At 39.7% G+C, this 21,695-nt stretch overlaps 1 protein-coding gene across 1 annotated transcript; it reads left to right on the top strand.

The window, feature by feature from the left end:
* The first annotated feature begins 270 nt into the window (after positions 1 to 270).
* Positions 271 to 20,227, top strand: LOC106901146 (hyaluronidase-1-like). The gene is made up of 4 exons (XM_014963515.1): positions 271 to 348; positions 10,440 to 11,390; positions 18,332 to 18,421; positions 19,258 to 20,227. The coding sequence occupies exons 2-4, from the start codon at positions 10,473 to 10,475 to the stop codon at positions 19,684 to 19,686; spliced, it is 1,437 nt and encodes a 478-aa protein (XP_014819001.1). The 5' UTR covers positions 271 to 348; positions 10,440 to 10,472; the 3' UTR covers positions 19,687 to 20,227.
* Positions 20,228 to 21,695: the final 1,468 nt, after the last annotated feature.

A 21,695-nucleotide genomic window follows, 5' to 3' on the forward strand; every position in this document is an offset into this window, starting at 1 on the left:
CTGTCACTGCTGAGTCCAGAGCCTGTAACTCTCAAAACACAACTTAATTCTCTCAAACACCCATCTGGTGGTTCCCTTATCAGGCCATAAATCTACATGATAGAAAATTATTATAGCAAGAGCCAGGCTGCTAACAAGTAATACAGCTGCTTTTTTAATGAATTAATTTATTTATTTTGCAATGACATGATGAGTGTTTGGGTAAAATTCTGCCCTTATCTTCAGATGCCCTCAGTTTCTCATTAGTTAAAAGCCCAGTCATTAGGGAGAGCACGTTCCTGGGACAAACACATCAGCTGTTGTAAATTGTTCTGCCAAAGTTTTCTGCTGTTCACTGATTTTATAGAGGTAAGTGCCACATTTTTTACTCAATTAATACAAAAAAATTAATAAATACAAAGTTTTCAATTCTGCTTATAGTCTAGCTTTTGGCGTTATTTTCTGTAATGTGTCAATTCTGGACTATATTTTATTTCTTTTTTTTTTCTGTCAAATAGCCATTTGGTGCTTTGCACTCAGCAATTTTAAATTAGAAGCTGATCTTGAAACACTGTGAATAAAATTCACATTTGAAAAATAAGAGTGATGTTTTGACATCAAAGGTATTTCAGTATTTGATGAATCAATTTAGCACTTAAATGCACTGGGCTGTGCATGCAACACTGCATGTCTAGAAAGCAGCTAATCATGTGTTGGTCATGTATTTAATCCCATATGAAAAGTAAAAACATACTTCTTTCATTAGAAGTAAAACATTCAAGGCAATTGTTTCAAGATGACTCATGGTAAGGCAGCAGCCCATCACCTACAAACAGTGTCTTTTAAAATAATCTCAAAAGCAGCCCAAGAGAGGATGCAGTTAGTTGTTTCACAATGAGTTCTGTTTATTAATGATTTGTGTTCATATATTGTGCTGGGTATTTGTAGATCTAGAAGTATTTTTAATTCATTTATTTGAGACAATGTAGATGCCAGACAAGTTGTGTATTGGCATGCAAATAAAGTCTGAAGTTAATTTCACCTCAAATGCTGTATGCATATTTTCCAAATTGTCCTGAATTTCTGTTCAGCAAAGTGTAATACTTCCTTTTGTGTTATCCAAAAAATAGGAATTATTTACTGCAAGCAGAGATTTACAGTGGAAATATACAACTGTTTTAAGCATTTGCCAACATATTGGGTTTTTTTAGCTGACTAAAGGACACATTTTCCCTCTCACAAGATTATAAATGCTTAATAACTCCATTAGTTCGACTGGAATATTTCCAGATTTACACCCCTCAATTAATTTCAATTGAATTTTCTTGAATTACACCATCTGAAAGCAGAATTTATCTTTGAGCGTGCTAAAGTTAATTTAGCTTACAGCTTTTTCTCACAAATAAGCCAAGGCCTGATTGTAGGAATTCTCTGTGTTATCAATTCAACTTAATTTTCTCTTTTATAAGTCCCTTTAATAACAATAAACCTTTCAGAAAATGAATGTGTGAATTAAGCAGATGGTGTGAAAGAAGAAAACTATTTTAAATGCTTCACAACAATGTAAACTCATGTATTATTTATTGTACAGTATTACCCATGCATACATTCTTATAAGCTATTAAAATTACATGCAAGAAGGAAGGATGCATTCTGTTATCATCAATTAATGTTCATGATCTTCAGTTAAAAGTATTTAGTAATAAATTAAAAGGAAAATCTATAAAACAATAAGAACTTCTTTTCAGAATACTGTTGGTAGGCACTTTTATTTTCCCCCATCAAGGGCCAGAGCCAGAAGAACAGTGTACTGAACACACTGAGGACATCAGTCTTAATTATTCAGGGAATTAAGGCTTTAGCAGCTCTGACAATCAATGTGGCTCCTAAGAAGGCAAAAAGTGCAATTTATTTTTTTCCCTTTATTCTTTGCATATGGGGATACAAAAAAAGTTATAATTGCATGTAAAAGGCTATATTTTTAACTTAAACTTTACAACTTTAAATATCAAAAATATTTTTTTCTAAAATATATCTCCAGTTTATAATACAATAGAATTGTATTATATGTATGTATTATATGTATGTATCAGATGGAAAGGAACTGAAAATAACAATACATCAAGCTTTTTCATAAAAAAATTAGATCAGTGCTTCATATATAGATTTTGTATAGTTTCATCTACTCAAAAATACTTCTTTTACTCTGTCCTCCAGCTTTTAAAAAATTGTTTGTGGCACTTATATATTTAGTCTCCCTCTACTGCACAGACAGAATTAAACCATATTACTTTCTCTGGTATTCAAAGTGTCATCAATAATCTGAAATGATTTAAAATGACAGGACAGTCTTTTAACTAAAACAGTAAGGGGAACCATGACCTGTATCTTAATTTTCTCCCTGTCACTGATTTGCTAGTAAATCACTGAAAAGTTTCAGTATCCCGATAGGGAATGTTTTTCTCTCCAGCAGGAAGTTGAGAATTAATGTCTGCAAAACAGTTTGAGGTCCCTGTGCTCAAGGCCATGGGGCAGTGAGGGAGAAGAGCCAGGAGACAAGGAAACCCACCGGCCGGGGCCATCTCCACACACATGTCCCTGCTCCTGTGTGAGCATGGAGCAAGGAGAAGCTGACCACACCACAGTTATTCATAACTGAGCAAGCTGTACCCGGCCTCTAATGACCAGATTCAAACAAGAAGGGGATGCAGGTTCCAAAAATGGGATGTGAAGGCATTTGGGACAATTTACAGAGTTGTTGCAGCACTGGAGCGTTGGACTGGTAGCTGGGCGTGTAGGGTGCCTAAACTGCACACACAGAAAGGGAAAGGTTGATCATCTTGCTAGTAGGGTTTTGGTGACAACACGCAGATGCGGGTGTCTTCATCTGGGAGATCTGGCAGCGACCAGGGCCCAAGTCTTAACTTCATGGACAAAACTTTTGATGGGAAAGCCTAGAGGAATGAGTGCAGTTGGCTACAGGTTATGCCAAGGGTCTGGTGCCAGCCAGGGAGCTGGGACAGCCCGACCTTTCTGCCCTTTACTAACCTGCATTGTCATTTCTGGCTTTTAAACACAGCTAAAACCTCTCCCATTCTGGAAATGAAAGTCAAACTGGAAATTAAAAGTTACGAGTCTCCTGGTTTTATGGAGGTTTATACCAGGGTGAAAGTAGCTTAAGGAGTGATTTGTACTTCTCTGAAACCAGTCCTGCAGCCGAGGCAGAGGTGAAACACCATCACCATTTATAGCACCGAGTAGTCCTCAGTCTTGTGGTACCAATGCGATGACTGGGCGTAAAAATCAATATGTGTAAAGATCTAAGAGTCTGGCCTCTAATAACTATCCAATAAAGACGTTACAGGTAGACCAGGATAGAGCAGTACACATGAAGTACTAACACGGTTGTTTTTAATAGAAAAGAATAATTACAACTTCAATGGGAAGAATATTTTTTCAACACCAATTCTTTTCTATTTCGTTCCCATGCTTCCTTGCAGTCTTTTCTCTCAATTTAAGGCATGACATGAGCGGCACATAACAGAAACAATAAAGCTAAACAGGAAATGCCTAAGCAGATCTCTGGCCTCAATATGACTTACTGTAAAACTGTGATACACACACAAGAATGTCCTCTGGCATTTTCTGGCCTGAATCTGCATCTCCTTGCTCTTTGAATTTTTTTTCACAGATTTTGCACAAAAATAAAGGGATGCTACTTCGTGTCTTGCAACCTGATGTCTTTGTTCAACTATTGGAAGTGCAATATGAATTAGAACGGAAAAGGTCAATCATATGTTTGGTTTCGTACTTTTATTGATCTGTAAGAAAGACTGCAAACAGTTTAGAGTTACTCTTCTGTTCACCTTTTAACTTGGAATCTAGCCTGAGAAGCATAGCTGGAGAATTAGGAAGACATGTGAGTCGAGACTGAAAACTGGTAGTTGTGAGGGTACAGTGAATACTTAATCTCTCTCTAATGGAGTTTTACACCTTTGGATCATAGAAAGATTCAGAATGAGTAGGCAGTCTGTGTCCATCTTACCAACTTATCTAATGCAAGCCAAAACCAGAAAAGGCAAGACTTTTTTACATAATTTTGAAACAGAAGATAAACAGCAGAGAGGGAGGAAGACAGAGAGAGGATGGACAGATTTGGTCTTTCCTTTATTTCCTAAGAAGACAGAGAAGTATACATACGTGTGTAGATAAACATATGGTATCTTGTAAATGCGTATTGTGTGCTCATAAATCATACCTCAGAGAATAACGAATCATTGCACAAGGTTTTTCAAGTTATTTGCAAGATACTTTTAAATGTGATTGTATGGTGGAAAAAATGTTTAAATACAGTTGAAATGTTCATATTTCTTAGCCACAATAATAATTTCTACCCCAATTATGGTCAGCCTACATTCAAAAAAGGACATTTCTTTTAGCTGCCAATTTTGCACATTCCTCAGTGGAATGCAAACAATCCGGTTCCATTAATTTCCTTTTTAAGTGCCATCATATCTAATTTCTTTTCCAAGAAAAATGCTTCCCCAACAGATAGGAGAACTGCTGGTTAAAATGAATGTGTGTCTACAGTGAAAGAAAGTACAGCACTACACTCAGCAGTTGCAAGACAGGAGCCAATAGTGTATGTGAGAGGCTGAAAGCAGGTTTGATCAAATGTTGTAAATCTGCTTGAGGATATGAAACATAAATCTCTGTTGGAAAAATCACATTTCCTCTAAGATATAACTGTACCTATTTCCTATTCCAGATTTTAAATTATGTTAGTCAGATACTGGTTAATGAGGGAATCTGAAGTGGCTGTTCCGGTAGCAACTCCAGATTATTATTTTTTTTTTCAAAGTGTGTTTCTAAATTCTGAAATAATTACGGAGTTTGAAAGATGTGCAGCCTGACTCCTACTTCACAAGTCAAACCACATGTCTGTGAGTTCTTACTTTCCTGCTGCTCATGACATTACACATATTTCAACAGTCTTGAAACAGAGAGTGTAGTTTTTTCTTCCCTGTCTGAACTAAAGGAGTGAGATAAGCACAATTTAGTCACAGGATAGAGGCTTCCAGGTGTTACAATTATAATGTCATTTAGTTTTTAAGATCATCTTTATGATATTTCAGAAAGATTGAAATGTCAAGTAAATCATCTTTTTTAATCCTACTTGAAATTAGATCTAAATCTACATACTCTCTCTGCTTCATTTCTACTTCTGCTTAAAATCTCTTTCCCCTTATGTCATACTTTGCCATGATAGCTGTGAGGAAATTACACAGATTTCTTCAAAATGAGTACAAAAATGACATAGATATCCTGTAAATTTCTCAACTGACAGTTAAAGAATGTTAATGAAATGAAGTCATCAGAACATCAACTAAAGTTAACTAAAGTATACAGTGAAAGTTTTTTAAGTTTTACGAAATACTTCTTTGATTGAAGACCAGTTCTTCTTATCTTGTTGCCCATTGACATTAAACTGCATAGGTTGTCAAAAGACTTAAAATATCCCACTCCTGCAAGATAAGTCTGAATAGTGATTATGTCCATACAAATGAGCTGTTTATCCAGAAGAGATTATAAATCTTGGGTATCAAGAACAATTAAACTCAGCAGAAGATGAAAACACGGGATGTTACAGCTAAATGTATGGGTTATACTTCCTTGAAAAGTCAGTGAAAAGTCAGCATACAGATGAGTATAAAATGAGAGGATGCGTTTGCTGGCTATTATAGAGTTGCACTGGCTGCTGTATGACCAACACGTGAATCATAATCTAAATTACCATCTGTAACATCATGTGTTACAGTGCAAAGACACCAGGATAAACCATAAAACCCAGTAAAGAAGCAGGACTGGCCATCCAGAGAACACCATTGGGCCGTACTGGAACACATAGTGTGCAAATACGTTTCTTTAGGGTGAGAGTCTAACTTTTACCAATTTTAAGCTGTTTATTTTGGAATCAACGTGTGCAATTAAGATGAATAGTTCAACTCTTATCAATTGTTTTGGAATGGAAATATAGTGGAATTCTGACCAGTGAACACAGAGGAAATAAAGGTTGGAATAAGTTAACAGCATTTGGTTGGGAAAAGCAATCTTTTTTCTTTTCTTTTTACAAAAAATGAATATGAAGAAATGAACTTCTTTTTTCCATTCAAGAAATTACAGATTTCACTACACTAATTAAAGGATATATTGAAATGCAGCCATAGCCCACTTCATCCTAAACTGCATAGCAGAAGCTGATGCACATAGAAAACTCTATGTTATTTTGTGCAGTGACTGCATGAGCCAAAGTTTCCTGACTACAATAAAAAATATCTCATCAACTTGAATGCATTTGTGATCAGGCCCCACTTCCTTCGCTTATGAAGAATTCATTTTTGTTTTTAGAATATAGAGCAGAAACACTGAAAACAGATTCTGCTCGGAAAACACTGTAGTGCCTCAGAAAGCTATGTGCATCTTTGGGAAGTTAAATTAACCACGATAATATGTCACTGAATCAGAAAAACAGGAGAATTTGTATCAAGGTTTATAATGAGCTTCAAGGAGGAATAGTTAGTGTTTGTGCTCATTAAAAAACAGGGATTAAAGCAGTCCAATTAGTGCCCATGCATGAGACTAAAAAGGCCATAGTCCAAAGGTATAGCAGTGGAAATTGTAATAAAAGAGGTTTTGTTCTTGTTTAGAGGCTCTTTTGTGCATTTGTGAAACAACAGATACTTTATTTCCTCCTCTTTCAGAACTATAGGCTTACCTGTTTCTTTGAAAACTTGTTTCTCTTGGCTTCAGATGCCTTTTTAAAGAAAACGTAAGCATCTGTAATTAAATTTCCATGTGCAAATAGCATCAGAATCAATTGCAGATTAATGTAACTGGATTGGAACTTGGAATTGTCTCCTCTTTAAGGAATTGTGTTGATGGGAATGTTTCCTGTGTGTAACAGAAAGTAGCAGAAGTGAGATGTTTTGCAATGAGATGCTTACCCACCTGAAAGGTAGGCATTTATCACTCCCTTTTCTAGGTTAATGGAGACAGCTGGTTGTCTAATTCCGTGTAACTTTAAATGTGGAATTTACAGTAGCTTTGGGAGATGCCCAGTATTCACTAGAGGACCCTGAACGACTGTCCTTGACCAGACTCCTAACTTCCAAAGAGCTCGAACAGGATTAGACATATTCCTGCCCTTTTTTTTTGTGGGATTCAGAGATGCAGACATCTGCAAGTTGTCCAAGCTTCTTCACAAAGTCAGTGAAGATTTGTGCGATCCAGTCAAAAGACCCTCCAGAATTATTCAACATGTATTGGGATAAACATTTTCATTCAGTCACGGTGTTTTGTACATGGTCCTGAGCAACCCGTTCTGGGTGATCCTGCTTGAGCAGGGGGGTTGGACCAGATGACCTCCAGAAGTCCCTGCCAACCTCAAGCATTCTGTGACTCTGTGATTTAAAGCCCTGTCACAGACAGTGACAAGAATTGGCCTGGAACTAAAAATATGACATAAAATTATCCTGCACTATTATTTCCTGCCCTATCTCTGTTATGATTTATTATCTGCAATGCTGTAATGCCTAGGGCTGTCAGATGTACACAAGAACTGTACTGTATTAGTCATTAATACCTGACAAAATGATCTAATTATATGTACATAATAATACAAGGCTGAACAATATCAGCATTTGGATTGTGGGAATAGGCAGCTGGGATCTTTTCCGAGATCTTTTTTTACACAGAGATTCACTAAAGGTCTTTTCTTTCTTTCCTGGTGGTCTTCCCATTTCATGTGCGCTATCACTTTTTTGAAAAAATCTTCGTTTATATTATGGGCTTGTTCTCATGTGCTGCAAAGCAACCCAGTCCAAATAATGAAAAAACACCTACAAATGTACTTAGTCAGTTTGCTGCATCAAAGGAGGAGCACAAAGGACTGTGATGCAATCATCACTTTGTGTGAAACAGGAAGGGAAAGGCAATTTTTGTGGCTTTTGGTTTGTTGTTTGTTTATTTTTCCCAGCCTATGACATACTTAGATGATGAAGCAAGGCTCTGCAGGAAATTAGAGAAAAAGATACCAGTTGCAAGCATAAGACATCCTTCCAGCAGATCAGTGGAGTGAAAATGACCTGACATCCTTTTCCAATAGGCACACTTCTGTACATAGTACTGGCTTGGCTGCCTGTAGCAATAGCCCTTTTCACTGAAGGATGTTATTCTTAATAGCTGTAAAGGATTGTGGGCAAAGATTTAGAACTTGGGTGTTAAATCTGTATTTAGGTATGCAAAAGCAAGCAGCCAGAGAATAGGTGAGGAAAAACAGGAGCATATATCTCTAGCTTTCTAATGAGGGCTTGCTCCTGTGGAGTCCTGTGTTGTGGCTTCTTGCAGTCCTGCCCTTCACTCACTGCCCCCAGCCATTGCTTAATGCAAATTGCCTTCCTCCACCTCTTGGGAAGGTGCTCTTCTACCAGACCACTGGTCGGGGGGAAGCAATGCTTTTCTGGGAGTGAGTATGGGAAAACACAAGCATGGGGATAGAAGAGAGAAAGGCTGTTCTGTAGGAGATAAAAAGACAAAATAGAGACTTAAAGGAAGGGCAGAAGACCAGGAGAGCAGTGGCAGATAGGAAGAGAAACATCAAACCCAGAGGATGGAAGAATGGCAAGGAAAGACAAATGACAGAGGGAGAAACCCTGGATGATATCAGTTATGAGAACCAACAAATTTTCAAACAGTGGAAAAGTTTTTTTCCTTAATAAGTCTGCTGGCAGATTTGGACAGGGGTACCTGCAGCCTTCCTGTAAATTTGGCATCCCATTGCATATTTAAAGAGAGTATCCAAGGAGTACTACAAAATCTAATACTTAGAGTAGTGTGTTGGCTACACTGGTTTGGAAAGCAAGAAACCTATGGCTCCAGCTGTGAGCTAATGGATGAGTAGCTGTGAAGACCCCTCCTTGTCTAGGACAGGACTTAAGTGATTACTGATATCAACTGAGTGAGAAAATGCCAGGGACAAGTGAAGCTAGGCTATTGACAATAGAATAACTTGGATCTGACTTTACAAGGAAAGAAATAATAAAAAATGGATGTAAAAATAGGAAAACATCCAGTTTCAAGACATTTAAAATTCTCATGGCTAGTGCTTGAATTGAACCTGCAATGCCAACAGTGACTGCAGTGATTTAACATGTGACTAAAACACAGAAACTGGATAGGTGAATGACAGAAGATAACAACTGAGAGGATAAAACATGTCATACCATGGATGCAGTAATGTTCATAAGTGTAAACAATTTTTATGTTCTCTCGATTCAAGCTGATGTATAAGCTGGACCCCACCACGTAGTGTTTACTCATCAGCACCAATAATAGGTACTGTATTCCCCAGCAAAGAGACCTGAAATACAAATACAGGACAGAGTTGAGCTGTGCTTCTTGTGGAAGAGATAGGGGCAGGAGCTGGCTGAAGGCAGTGGTGACCGGCTGCCCCATGGGAGGGAAAGTGTGTGCCTGGGGTGCCAGCAGCCCTGCAGCTCTGGCAGCTCCCAGAGTACTGGCAGTCCCCAAGCCAGTGTGACTGTCAGGGAAAACAGCAGACCCTGAAAGGAAAACTTCATACTAGTAAGCCCCCACTTCTACAGACTAGGTCCCTTTTTCAAAGATGCTTTCCTGCCTAGTTCAGATACGCTATACATAATTAATTTTCTTTAACATATTGATATTTAGTTTGCTTTCAGTCTAATAAGTAGCTTAAACCATTAAGTCATTAATGGTATCACCATTCTAGCCTGCAGACCGATTATCACTCTTGCATCTATTCATTTAGAAAATGAAAATTAAATTCAGGGGTAGATAACAATACACTTTTTTTCAGGTATGCTGAAAATTGCAGTCTTCCTGAGTTCTGTTGATTAATCTGTGTGAAGTAGAAATGTCTGCCTTTTATTTAAGTTACCTTTCCTATTGAGACCATTAGCATATACATATAGTAAAGAAGGCCTTCTCCTAACTCCAATGATATTCTAGGCAAATCAGGCTGATCATAGCAGAACACACATGGAAGCTGAAATTTCAAATGAACAGCACATTCTTTTTTATATTATATTTTAATCTAATCCTTTATTAATTCATTTTTTGTAGACATTAGGGAGCAAACAGGTGTTAAGGAAAGGTCTGAATCAACTGTGGGAGGTGTCTGAGTGAGCAGGAAAGCAAAAAAAAAAAGCTGAACATCAGAACACACCCCCAGAGAGTGAAGTCTATCAAGTCTTTCAAAGCATATGAAATTAGACTTAATTTTTACAAGATCACAGTTCTGCACATTTCTCTTTTTGCACTGGTTATAAGCAAACTAAAAGACAGCCTTTTGTTACCCTATCACATGACTCCAGGGTGGCTACTGCCCTTGTAACATGTCTTCTCTCATTTTTGTTTTCAAGGACACATCATAATAATTTGCCAGAAAAAAACCCATGGATGTTTGGGTCAAATGGTTAGCAGTGACATCTCTGCTTACTACGGTTGACGCTCAGCTGCCGAAGCCGGCACGGGCCCCTCTGGTTCTGCACAAGCCTTTCATGGTTTTTTGGAATGCTCCGACTGAGCAGTGCAGGCTGCGGTACAAGGTGGACCTGGATCTTGGTGTTTTTGACATTGCATCCAACACCAATGAGACTTTGAGTGGATCCAATGTGACAATCTTCTATCACACTCATTTGGGATACTATCCCTACTACTCAGATAACGGAGATCCTGTCAATGGAGGGGTGCCCCAGAATGAAAGTCTTACCAAACACCTTAATAAAGCAAAGTCTGACATTGACTATTGCATACCCATGAAGAAATTTCAGGGACTTGCAGTCATTGACTGGGAAAACTGGAGGCCGCAATGGGATAGGAACTGGGGCAATAAAAGTATCTATAGAAATAAATCTCTCGAGATGGTTAGGAGACGGCATCCTCAGTGGTCAGAGGACAAAATTAGGAAGGTAGCTAAAGAGGAATTTGAAAATGCTGGCAAAAGTTTTATGAACAACACTATCCTTCTGGCTGAGCATATGAGACCAAATGGTTTGTGGGGTTACTATCTTTACCCAGACTGCTACAATTACGATTACAAAGAACACCCCCAAACATACACAGGGAAATGCCCAGCCATTGAATCTTCCCGCAATGACCTCCTGCTTTGGCTGTGGAAGGAAAGCACTGCTCTCTACCCTTCTATATACCTGGATTATATACTGAAGTCAAGTCCAAACGCACTAAAATTTGTTCACTATCGGGTTAAAGAGGCAATACGTGTTGCCTCAATTGCTAGAAAAGACTATGTTTTGCCTGTGTTTGTTTACTCCAGACCATTTTATGCCTATACTTTTCATGTTTTAACAGAGGTAAGCAGACCTTCTTTAGAAATTTGGAGGTTAGACACAGCCTCTTAGAAAAGATACTTTCTAAAAGTTTTCTTTGTATAAATCACTTATGCATTTGTTTTCCATATTTAACGCAGCCTTTCTAAAACGAAGTACTGTAGTCATAGTACAACACTCTACACCTTTCAAGAATTAATACTGCAGTGCTTTGGTCTACTTCTGTAGGATAACATTGTATATTTTTAATGAGGGTAATTTAGAAAGAAAGTACAAAGAAACCATTTCCTTGAGGAAGTTATTCATTCCAGTATTTTAATTCTTCAGGACAGCTTGTGAAATGAGCTTGACAAATTTTTGTAAAGTTTAAAACTAATTAGTGTAATGGAAAGATAAACTTTCATAAGGAAGGAGCCTCAGGGCTTTTTTTTTGTTTGTTTCTTTATCTGAATGTAAATTCATTCAGTCTAGAAATAAACCAGTCAAGTAAACTAGTCTGGCCTGGAGTTCCTAACTCCTGCATGATGAGGATTGGCCACCTCGCTTTTCAGAGGTACAACACCTTCAAGTATTTTCATGATAACACTGTGGAGCCCTTTTAATAAAGAAACCAAGTTTTTGAGTCACGCGATGTTCCTTCAACCAATGGTGAAATGCAATAAATATAGAGTGGCCACAACATTGATGGTAAAGATGTATGCATAAAAATCCCAGACTTTCTGGATATGTAATGGTGATTGTGGCCCTGACCTTGTTTCTGCACATAAAAGAGAGGCACAGATGCTTATTCATTTCACTTGTAGTTGTCCCAAGTCCTGAAAGTTTTGCTTTGATCACTTTCAACTCCACAAGAGGGGAGGAAATCTTGGGCAGGGAGCTCATGGAAACAACCCCTCGATGGCTAAAGGGGTCAGGGGATGCTCCCTCCCTTTGATTTACAGAGGGCTACATGAGAGCTTGCTTCTGCTGCTGCTGGAGACAAGTTTGTGACTCCAACCAGAACAGAAAAAGGGAGAGAAGGGGCAAGGGAGAAGTCAAAGCTTAGTCCAGGAAACCACAGGCTACGCGTGGCTTCAGCCTGGAGCTGGAGCTGGGGAGGTGCGGTGGAGCCCTGAGAGCCTGGGAAGTGTTTCAGGCTGCCCCCAGGGAGCAAATGGTACACAGAAACAATCATGAACTCAGCCTGCCTCAGTTTCAGCAACCAGGGATTCTTTGGAGCTGTTTTCTGTGATGTGGAAACTACAAGCCCTATCTGCCTCAGAAATCCTGGGCAAATAGGCAAGGCCGGGTTCCACTAAAGGCAGGGAGCCACTGGGATTGGTACATGCAGGATTTCACCCAGAACACCTTCACTGAAGAACTCAGGCTGTGAAATAAATCAGTAATCCTCAAATACAGGCTGCAATAATACATTTTTATAATACAAATTTGTCCCTCAGTCAATATAAAAATGCCACAAATGTTACTGAAAGCTATGAAAACTAACCTGCTGTTACTAGTTATGCACGTGTTCAAAATCTGGGGTGGCATAGAGTTACTGTTTTACCTTAAGATATTTTCTGAACAGTACAGTGGTGACGTTCCTATAAAGTTATACTCTCTAACTCACTGCCCTATTTTTTAATTGCATGTAGCCATTTACTTTTGGATGCTTTAACCATCACTTTACAACTCTGCAGCCGGGGAAGATCCCTACAGAGCCAGAGAAACATCTCTGGGTTAGGCTCCACTACATATTTTCTAATAAGGACAGTCCCCAGCTCTGCAGGCAGCCATGGGGACAGGGCTTGATGGATCTCCAGATAATACACATCATCTGTGCGAACAGCTTGGGACAGCCAGGAACTTGCAGGGTTGCACTTAAGAAAAATTTAAATAAGAATGATCAGGAAAAGAATGCTCTTGTTTTCCTTCATAGCCCTGAAGCCACCAAGATATTTTAAATATGGATTTGTGTGTTCAGACTTTAAACTATACTGGAGCTTCTTGTTTGACCCGTGACATGTCCCTGAGTGATGGTCACAAACCTAAAAACAAGACATGAAATGTCTGAGCTCCAGCAATGATGTGCGAGAATGTGACAAGGAAAGGAGCTAGTGTAGTACAATGACATCCAGGCTAAATGGCCATAGGAAAATTGGGATAACAGGCTAATAGATGCTTCAGGTCTGACAAGGACCGGGACAGGAGAACTGCTGTCCTGCTCCATCAAGCTGTGAAAGAGCTGACACATTTAAGCCTTGTGTGTAAACTCTTCTGTACACAGTACGTAAAATACAGTAAATATCTCAGTGGAATTAAATAGAAAGAATGGTTGTGAGTCAGAGTCACTGAAGGAGAGACACAGGCCTAGCAAACCTTCAGAAAGACAAAAGACCCAGGTCCCAAATGGTTGCTGTAGCTATGTGTGCTATACCTTTCATCCTGACTACACCTGGAAATCGGTGAGTTGTGCACAAGGTAGCTGAGAAATTCATCCCGCTTTTTTTCTTGGAAACAATTTATAAATTCTGAATTGGGGTCCCAATCATTATGAAAGGTTTCTCTATTTGCTAGAAATGCGTATCAGCAGTTTGCCATCCGTAGGGTATTTAGAAACTATCTGCCTTGACAATTCACTGATAAACGTGTGGGAGAGGGAAGTTGCACAGTAGCATCTGTGCTTCCTGACTAGGTGGCTGAGGTCATTAATAAAGCAGGATGACAACAAACATATCATGAATAATGGATAACAATTCTCTCGTTCACCTACAGATAGTCTTCTCTGTTGACCAGATGTGCATGTGTACAGAGACCATTCCCAGCAACCACGCCAGGCTTGCACCACCATTCCTGAATACAGAAAAAGCATGTCTGTAACTAAGACTCTTTAAAATTTAAAGGAAAGATTAGAGATGTACTTATTTTTCTTTCCTCAACATGTAACTAAAACTGATTGTCCTGTTTCCTCTCAAACTCCGCAACTGAAACAGCTCACTTCCTATTTTTACAGTGCCCAATGCAGTGACTTGGCTCACCAAAATATGGAGAAGAATTGTTAGGAACTAGAGCCTTCTCCAATCTGCCAAGTAGTTGTCGGTTCGGAGACAGCCCAGGACAATCTCTAGGCTCTTTGGTTGTTGCACACTGCCCCCAAAAGCCTGAACGAGAATGAGCACCAGAAGGGAAGCAGCTTAGTTGACTCCTTTATCACTTGGAGAAATACCAGAGGCCTAAGTGACAGCTGACTCACAAAGTTGCCTCTTCAGGACAGTCCTCTCACATGGACGGATGAGGGTCTGATACAAGGAGTAAAATAGGATTCCTGACCTAGGCAAATGCCAAGATGCTCACATTTAAAATTATATCTGCAATTTTTTAAACTTGTATGTTTTCTTCCATATGAGGTACTTCTTACGCTCACACGGCGGAGCTGTGCCAGGGAGCCAGCACAAAAGCCAAGCTGTGCTGTGTGAGGAGTGGCGCTGGGTTCAGTCCCAAAACCAGGACTGCTGTGTCTGAGGCCACTGGTGGAGCTTGTTCCTCACTCAGGGCTTCATGGAGGCACCTCCCTATCTCTGCTCCTGATTTGCCATGATGAGAAACTCTTACCTTTTCTCAAAACATGCAAATGGGCAGTGAAGCTTTTATTCTCTAACCCTCTCTGTGGTAAAGGAAGGTGGTGGTGGTGCCTCCCTCTCTGTGTGACCATCTGGGTGGTCAGAGCACACAGCTCTTTCCTGGGGGCTCTTGGCTCACTTCTCTTCGCAGTCTGCTCAGGATGAGCCCAGCACCCTGTGACAGACACCAGGAAGGAGCTGGGGAATCGCCAGACCAAAAAGAACAAGAGTGTGAGAGAGCAAAAATAAAAGAGAGGGTGCAACCTCCTTTTCATAGGTTATTCAGGGAAGAGCCCTTCTGTCCTGATGGCTTTTGAGGTACTGAACATGAGTTGTTCAGTTGGTTGTTCAGTAAAAAAGCTAACTATACCTAGAAATATAACTATACCTAGAAATGACCTTAATTCTTTCCTAATTATTAAGCTGAACTCATCATAAACTGTACTCAGGTTCCCACTTCTTTCTCTTGCTCTCCTTTGGACCTTCATTGAATTGGTGCAAAGACAAATGGCATCAGAAAGAGAAACGGCACCCCTCCAAACATTGTCTGTAACCTCACAGTGAAGGTGACCCCTGATGGTGGGTTAGCTGGAGATGATGTATCTTTTAAGCATGGAGGAAGAGAGAAAAAATCAGCCCATGTCTTCCTAATTCTCTTTCCTCTTGGAAGGACACTCAGCACCCAAACCTTTTTTTAAAAGAATGCAAAAAAAGGAAACGTAAGGTGGAAGGAGAGTATTTAAATGAAATCTCAAGCTTTTTTTTTTTTTGCAGTGGGCTATTTTCGCCAGCAACCAACACCTGTGCAAATGCTGTAAGAGTCCTTTAAGCATCCCTAGGGGTACACGCCTTCCAATCAAATGCCGGATTTTGGCCTTAGCCTGAGAAAAGTGCTGAATTTCTCAGCATTGATAAGGCTAGGTTTGTGGGAAAGTGGAAGCACAGGTGGCTCAGGAACTTCAGTTGTGAAATTATCAGTGCCATTGGACTTCACACACCCAGAGGACTAGGTGAACTTTAAGGGTCATGCTCTCGGTTTTGATTATTTTATACCCATATGCATTAGACACGAAGTGCTGAAATCCCTTTGTGGATCTGAATCTAAATGATTTCTAAAAGTTACAAAAGCAAGATGTAGAATACAAGGGAACAAAAACTCGATTTACTGACTCCTGGTCAAGCACCTTAACTCCTGAAGCATACTACTTATGAAAATTTCAGGGTTTGCTCAGGTCTTAGTCCATCCAGCAATGCTAAATAGATATTGATTATTTATTTTGGATGTCTGAAAAAGTTTCATTAATTTGTTAATGAGATCTGAACTGTGTTAGTGCTAAATCACTGAACCATCGTGTGCTTAATGTAGAACCACAGTCCATCCTTTGTATCTGGGTAATCTTCATAAAATTCTTTGCAGATGAGGAAAGCCTGGGAACCCTCATTACCAAGAGGTCAGGCTGTATTGCACATTCTCTTAATATTTGGTATTTTTCTCTTTAATTCACATACTTTCTTTTTTTTTTTACTGATAAATCATAGAATCATAGAATCATAGAATCGTCTAGGTTGGAAGAGACCCTTGGGATCATCGAGTCCAACCATCTATCCTACTCTACAAAGTCCTCCCCTACACCATGTCCCTTAGCACTGTATCTAAACGGCACTCAAACGCGGCCAGGGATGGTGCCTCCACCACCTCCCTGGGCAGCCTGTTCCAATGCCCTATCACTCTTTCGGTGAAAAATTCTTTCCTAATGTTCAATCTAAACCTACCCTGTTGGAGCTTGAAAAATGAAATTAATTTCCATAGGAAAAAAACCACCCCCGTTTCCCACCTGAAAGTAACACCTACAGCCCACACCACTGGCCTTTCATAAAACTAGCACTGAACTATACACTTTTAAGAGTAATGACATTGTCTAAGAGACTACTTGGATGATCAGCAGCAACACGAACTTCAGGCAAGGCCAGTTATACTTTCTATCACCCTGGACCCTACAGTAAAAACCAATAGGCAAGTTCTACTGTTTCAGACTCCTGCAAGTTTTCTTGCACTGTTTTGTTCAACCTTTAGTTAAGGGTCAAAGTCACTGCTCACTCTGACTTCTCTGTAGCTGTCTTCAAGTCTTCAAGACTTCAGCAGATTCTCCCTTTCCCAAGGTATTTATTTGTGCCTTCTTTTCTATCTCTCAGGCCATAAAAATTTCAGGAATGGGAACTCCTTAACTATGCATTGGTGAATCAACAGGCCCATTTATGCAGTTAAATAAATTATTTAGGAGTAATTAACAATAATCATATGGTTCTTCCACTCTATCATTTTGCATTCTAAGGTGCCACCACCATACTGTGATAATTTGGCTGGTCTTTTGGACTGTTTTCTTCTAAAATGAGGTGAGAGATTGGATCAAAGACCATCGCTATCGTTGTAAAGGAATTTGCTGTTTCTTCATCAGATCAAGAAATATTGTTATGTCATTACAAACACTGATCAGGAATTACTTTCTAATAATTTATTGTAGAGAGAAATGGTTTTAGATGTAATTGATCATGCCTTGAAATTTGGGTGTGGAAGAAGATCTTCCTTCCATATTTTTTAAGATTTAATTGCATTTCTCTAGACACAATATTCAGGGGTTTAGGCTTTAAGACACTTGTAAGGTACATTGCTGTGTTGTTGTCTCCCATTCCACACACAGTCTGTGCTCTGGTAGGGCTGTGTTACTGCTGTCACTACAATTCGACTGCTTATTGGTGCAGCCCTAAAAGTGGACATGGTTAAGTCAGTACCCAAATGTGGCATTTTTTCCCCATTTGGCACTATGTAGGACTAGGAGAGGCTCTTTTTTCAAAGATATGTTTCCTGGAATAATGCCACTCATGCTGGTAGGAACAGCAGCTCTGTAACTGCATTGGCATGGCTAAAGCAACACAAGTTAGACACCTGCCTAAAGCCTATCAACTGCAATTAGACACCGTAAGGGTGATCCAATGATGTGTGATTACACTTGTCATCACTTGCCAAAAATGGTGCCCACGTAGGTATGGTAATCATTCAAAGACTGGTAGACAAAATGGCTCATTCAATTCTTACTCCACCAGTTTGGTTGAAGGACCCCTTGTGAATAAACTATACTGATTTCATTACTTATTTGTCCCACTCATGAACGCAACCTATGCAAACCTTTGGAGATACACAGAAGATCTTTCTAAACTAAATAGTGATTTTATTGTGAAGAATATACCACAGGACTAATGTTACCCCTGGAAAATAATAAAAATAAGAAAGGTGATGCCTATATCCTAGGCCTTTTTTATTTTTATATCTTTGATTTCCTGATGCCTGGTTTTGGCCTTCTTTTTCAGACGGATCTGGTTAATACCATTGGTGAAAGTGCGGCTTTGGGAGCAGCTGGAGTTGTTCTCTGGGGCAGTATGAAATATGCCAGCTCAAAGGTAGGTCGAATTGATTTATTAGTATTAAGGAATCACCTCAATACCTCTTGTCTGCCACCACACCCTCCATAACACCTGTCTGTCTTTATCGATATCACCAGCCAGCAACTGAGGATGATGGCTCAGTACTGCTTTCAGGTCTTGTTAGTTCTATATTTTCGTAAGGCTGAGAAGCCCCATTTCTTCAGAGCACGTTGCTTTGGGCAGGCCATTTGTAGCACTGTGGAATCATGAGTCCGGGTTAGAAGAATTTTGCAGACAACACCAAGTTGTGTGGTGTTCTCGATACACCAGAGGGATGGGATGTCATCCAGAAGGACCTGGACAGGCTGGAGAGGTGGGCCCAGGTGAACCTAGCCACAAATGCAGCTACTTCTGTGCTGGTTTCTGAAAGTGATGTGCCTCCTTGTAAACTGAAGGACTTGGAGAGGTCATGGCCAAAGTGGTGACTCCATATGTGCCTTAAAACCTATTAGTCCCATGCACTGCTCCTCATCAGCAGTTACCAGAAATCTCTACTTAAGGGACTAGTTAGTCTCAGATTAGCATACAAACTCTTTTTCTGTTTATTAGGACTCCTCCCTAGTCTAATACTGTACATTGCTACGAAACACCCAAATAGACTGTATAGTAACGGTTAATATTTTGCTAAGCTTACCCATGGAGGTAAACTCACTTAAATGAATAGATTACTCCAGCATGTAAATCCAGCAAGATTTATCTCAACAGGTTATTTTAGGCAAGAACAGTTTTGTACTAGCATCTTCTTAGATAAAAGAAATTTGGAGGTAATGCTAGCTACTGATAAACATGTCATGGTCTTTTATTATCTACAGGAGAGCTGTTCAACTGTGAAACAGTACATTGATGGACCCTTAGGACATTATGTAATTAACGTGACCTCAGCAGCCAAACTCTGTAGCAAAGTCCTGTGTAAGAAGAATGGAAGATGTATCCGCAAAAACAGTGACTCTTCTGATTACCTCCATTTGTCACCTACTAATTTTAAGATCCAAGCCCGTCACTCCAAGAGAGGCCCCAGGTTCGAGGTGACTGGTGAACCCAGCCTGGAGAGTATTGAAGCCATGAGGCAGAGATTCATGTGTCAGTGTTACCAGGGCTGGACAGGAATATTTTGTGAATTGCCTGACCAAAGGCTAATGGAGGGCTGGCTTCACATTGTCTTCAGTAGATCGAGAAAACAGAAGTTCTATGTCTTCCTCTTAGGAGCCATGCAGCTTCTTCTGCTTTGTACTGCACACTAACATCTTCTCAGGCAGTGCAAGGAAATAAGAAATGGTGCCACTAAGACTTCTGTTCCTTAGCAAGTTTTTATTATGAAGGGAAAAGGCGTTGTTGATTAAATAGTTTCATTCTCTTTTCTTCATTTCCCACTCCTGGAATTGCTTCAGCCAGTAAACATTTTGAAAGCAGCCCCTTCTTTTGTACCAGATCATTTACTCTTAACTCATGTTTTACTCATACATTCAGCAGATAAAGCTTCTCCTGTGACAGTGGAAGATTTACTTGAGTAAACAAATTGAATAAACCTGTACAAGGATTCATCCATATAGCAGCTTAAAAAAGGACACTGAGCCTTTTTGTTTCATGGCTGGATGATTTAACATATTGTGATGATGAAAGTTTTCATATGGACCAGGGATGGCAAAATGTTCACTGCAGCTCTTGCTGAAGTCAAATGGCATTTTCTGTGAGCAGCAGCACTGTGCCCAGATCCACATCTGCTGCAACTCACTGATCCCACTGCTTCTGCATAGACAATGTGAAGAGTATAGAGTTAGACATCAGTGCATGCTTTAAAATAATGAATATTTCAGTATTTCATGGATTAATTTTATTTATATTACTTCTAGAGGTATTTCCAGTGGTAGTTTTGTGCCACCAGATTTAAAGGTACTGTTTGACTGGAAATCTCTGCAACTGCCAGTCGATGGGTCAGATATTCAAGGCTGGCTGGAGCCTGATGCTCGGCAGAACCCCAGAGGATGCACCACCCCACCAGCTGCCACAGAAGAAAAGAAGGCGAAAGGCTCCTGTTCTCCCTTCCCTTCTTTTGTGGGTTCTTTGCACTCATGGGGGGAACTCAGCGCCCTTCCAGTGGAGCATTTACGGACATCCTGGTGTCTTTATTTTCTCTTTCCTGTGGAGAAATGTGAAATACAGTAAAAAGGTTGGTAATGATCATGTTTTATCTTTTGTTAGCATTAAATTAATATCAGTCTTCAAAATTGATTCACTTAATCCAGATCTGTACACTGAAAAATGAATAGGCTTTCTTGCAAAGTCCAGCTACCTAGAAGTTAGGGGAAAGGTATCCTTTTTTCTTTTTTCCCCTACTTTATTGATGCTCCCAAACATTAACATACAGTTACAATCTTGACAATTTATTTCTTTATACGTGCTCTTCTGTCTTTGGTGGTACTTTGGATCAAATCAAACTCCAGCTGTTACTGTAGTAAACATAATAAACAGCAAGTAGAGAAAGCTTTGCAAAGTGTATTTTTCATTGCAGCCTATTTAATGTTGTTGTATGTCTTGCCTGGTCATTCTGATACATGTAATTTTACACATTTTTTTTTCTGGTCTAGTTGTGTGGTATAGCCTTTGGAGAGACAGGATCCAATTTCTATCTGTGTTAGAATTATTTGGAGGAGCAGAGAACTGTGCTCTAACCTTTATGACGATGTCCTTAGCTAGAACCGGCTCTTAAAGCACAGTTGATCCTGGGAAGTGGGCACTGGTTTCTGGAGAGAGTAGGAACAAGGATTTGCTGTATTTCCTCTGAACAATCTCTGCTCCAGGATGGTAATGGACTCAGACCCCATACCTTTACTCTTCCCAAATGCAGATCTATAGAGTCTTCTAATCCTCTGCTTTTCATCAGAGGATAAGCAATACCAACAGAAGCACGACTGCCAGGCTTCCAGCTTTTCTCAAATTTAGCATTCAAAAACTTTGAAATCTGGGGAAATGTTGTGGTCGTTTCCTTTTTCTCTCTCACCATTGCTGGATGTTGTATGTTCTGAGCAATTCATAAATGTATGGAAAGACTAGGACTCATTTTGTTTGACACTGCAGTCTGACAGGTAGATGTGTGGGGCTGCGGTCCCAGTTTTACCAGCTTTATATGCCACTGGCATCTTCTTCCCACTCCCAACCTTTCCTCTCATTCCCATCCCTGTATTGTGGTGTGTTGTCCCCTGCTTGTGCTGGCACAGCTGTTCAGGTGACCTCATGCTGATCTGGATTGTGA

The sequence above is a fragment of the Calidris pugnax genome, unplaced genomic scaffold (genome assembly GCF_001431845.1).
Source record: "Calidris pugnax isolate Ruff unplaced genomic scaffold, ASM143184v1 scaffold44, whole genome shotgun sequence".
Lineage (NCBI taxonomy): Eukaryota > Metazoa > Chordata > Aves > Charadriiformes > Scolopacidae > Calidris > Calidris pugnax.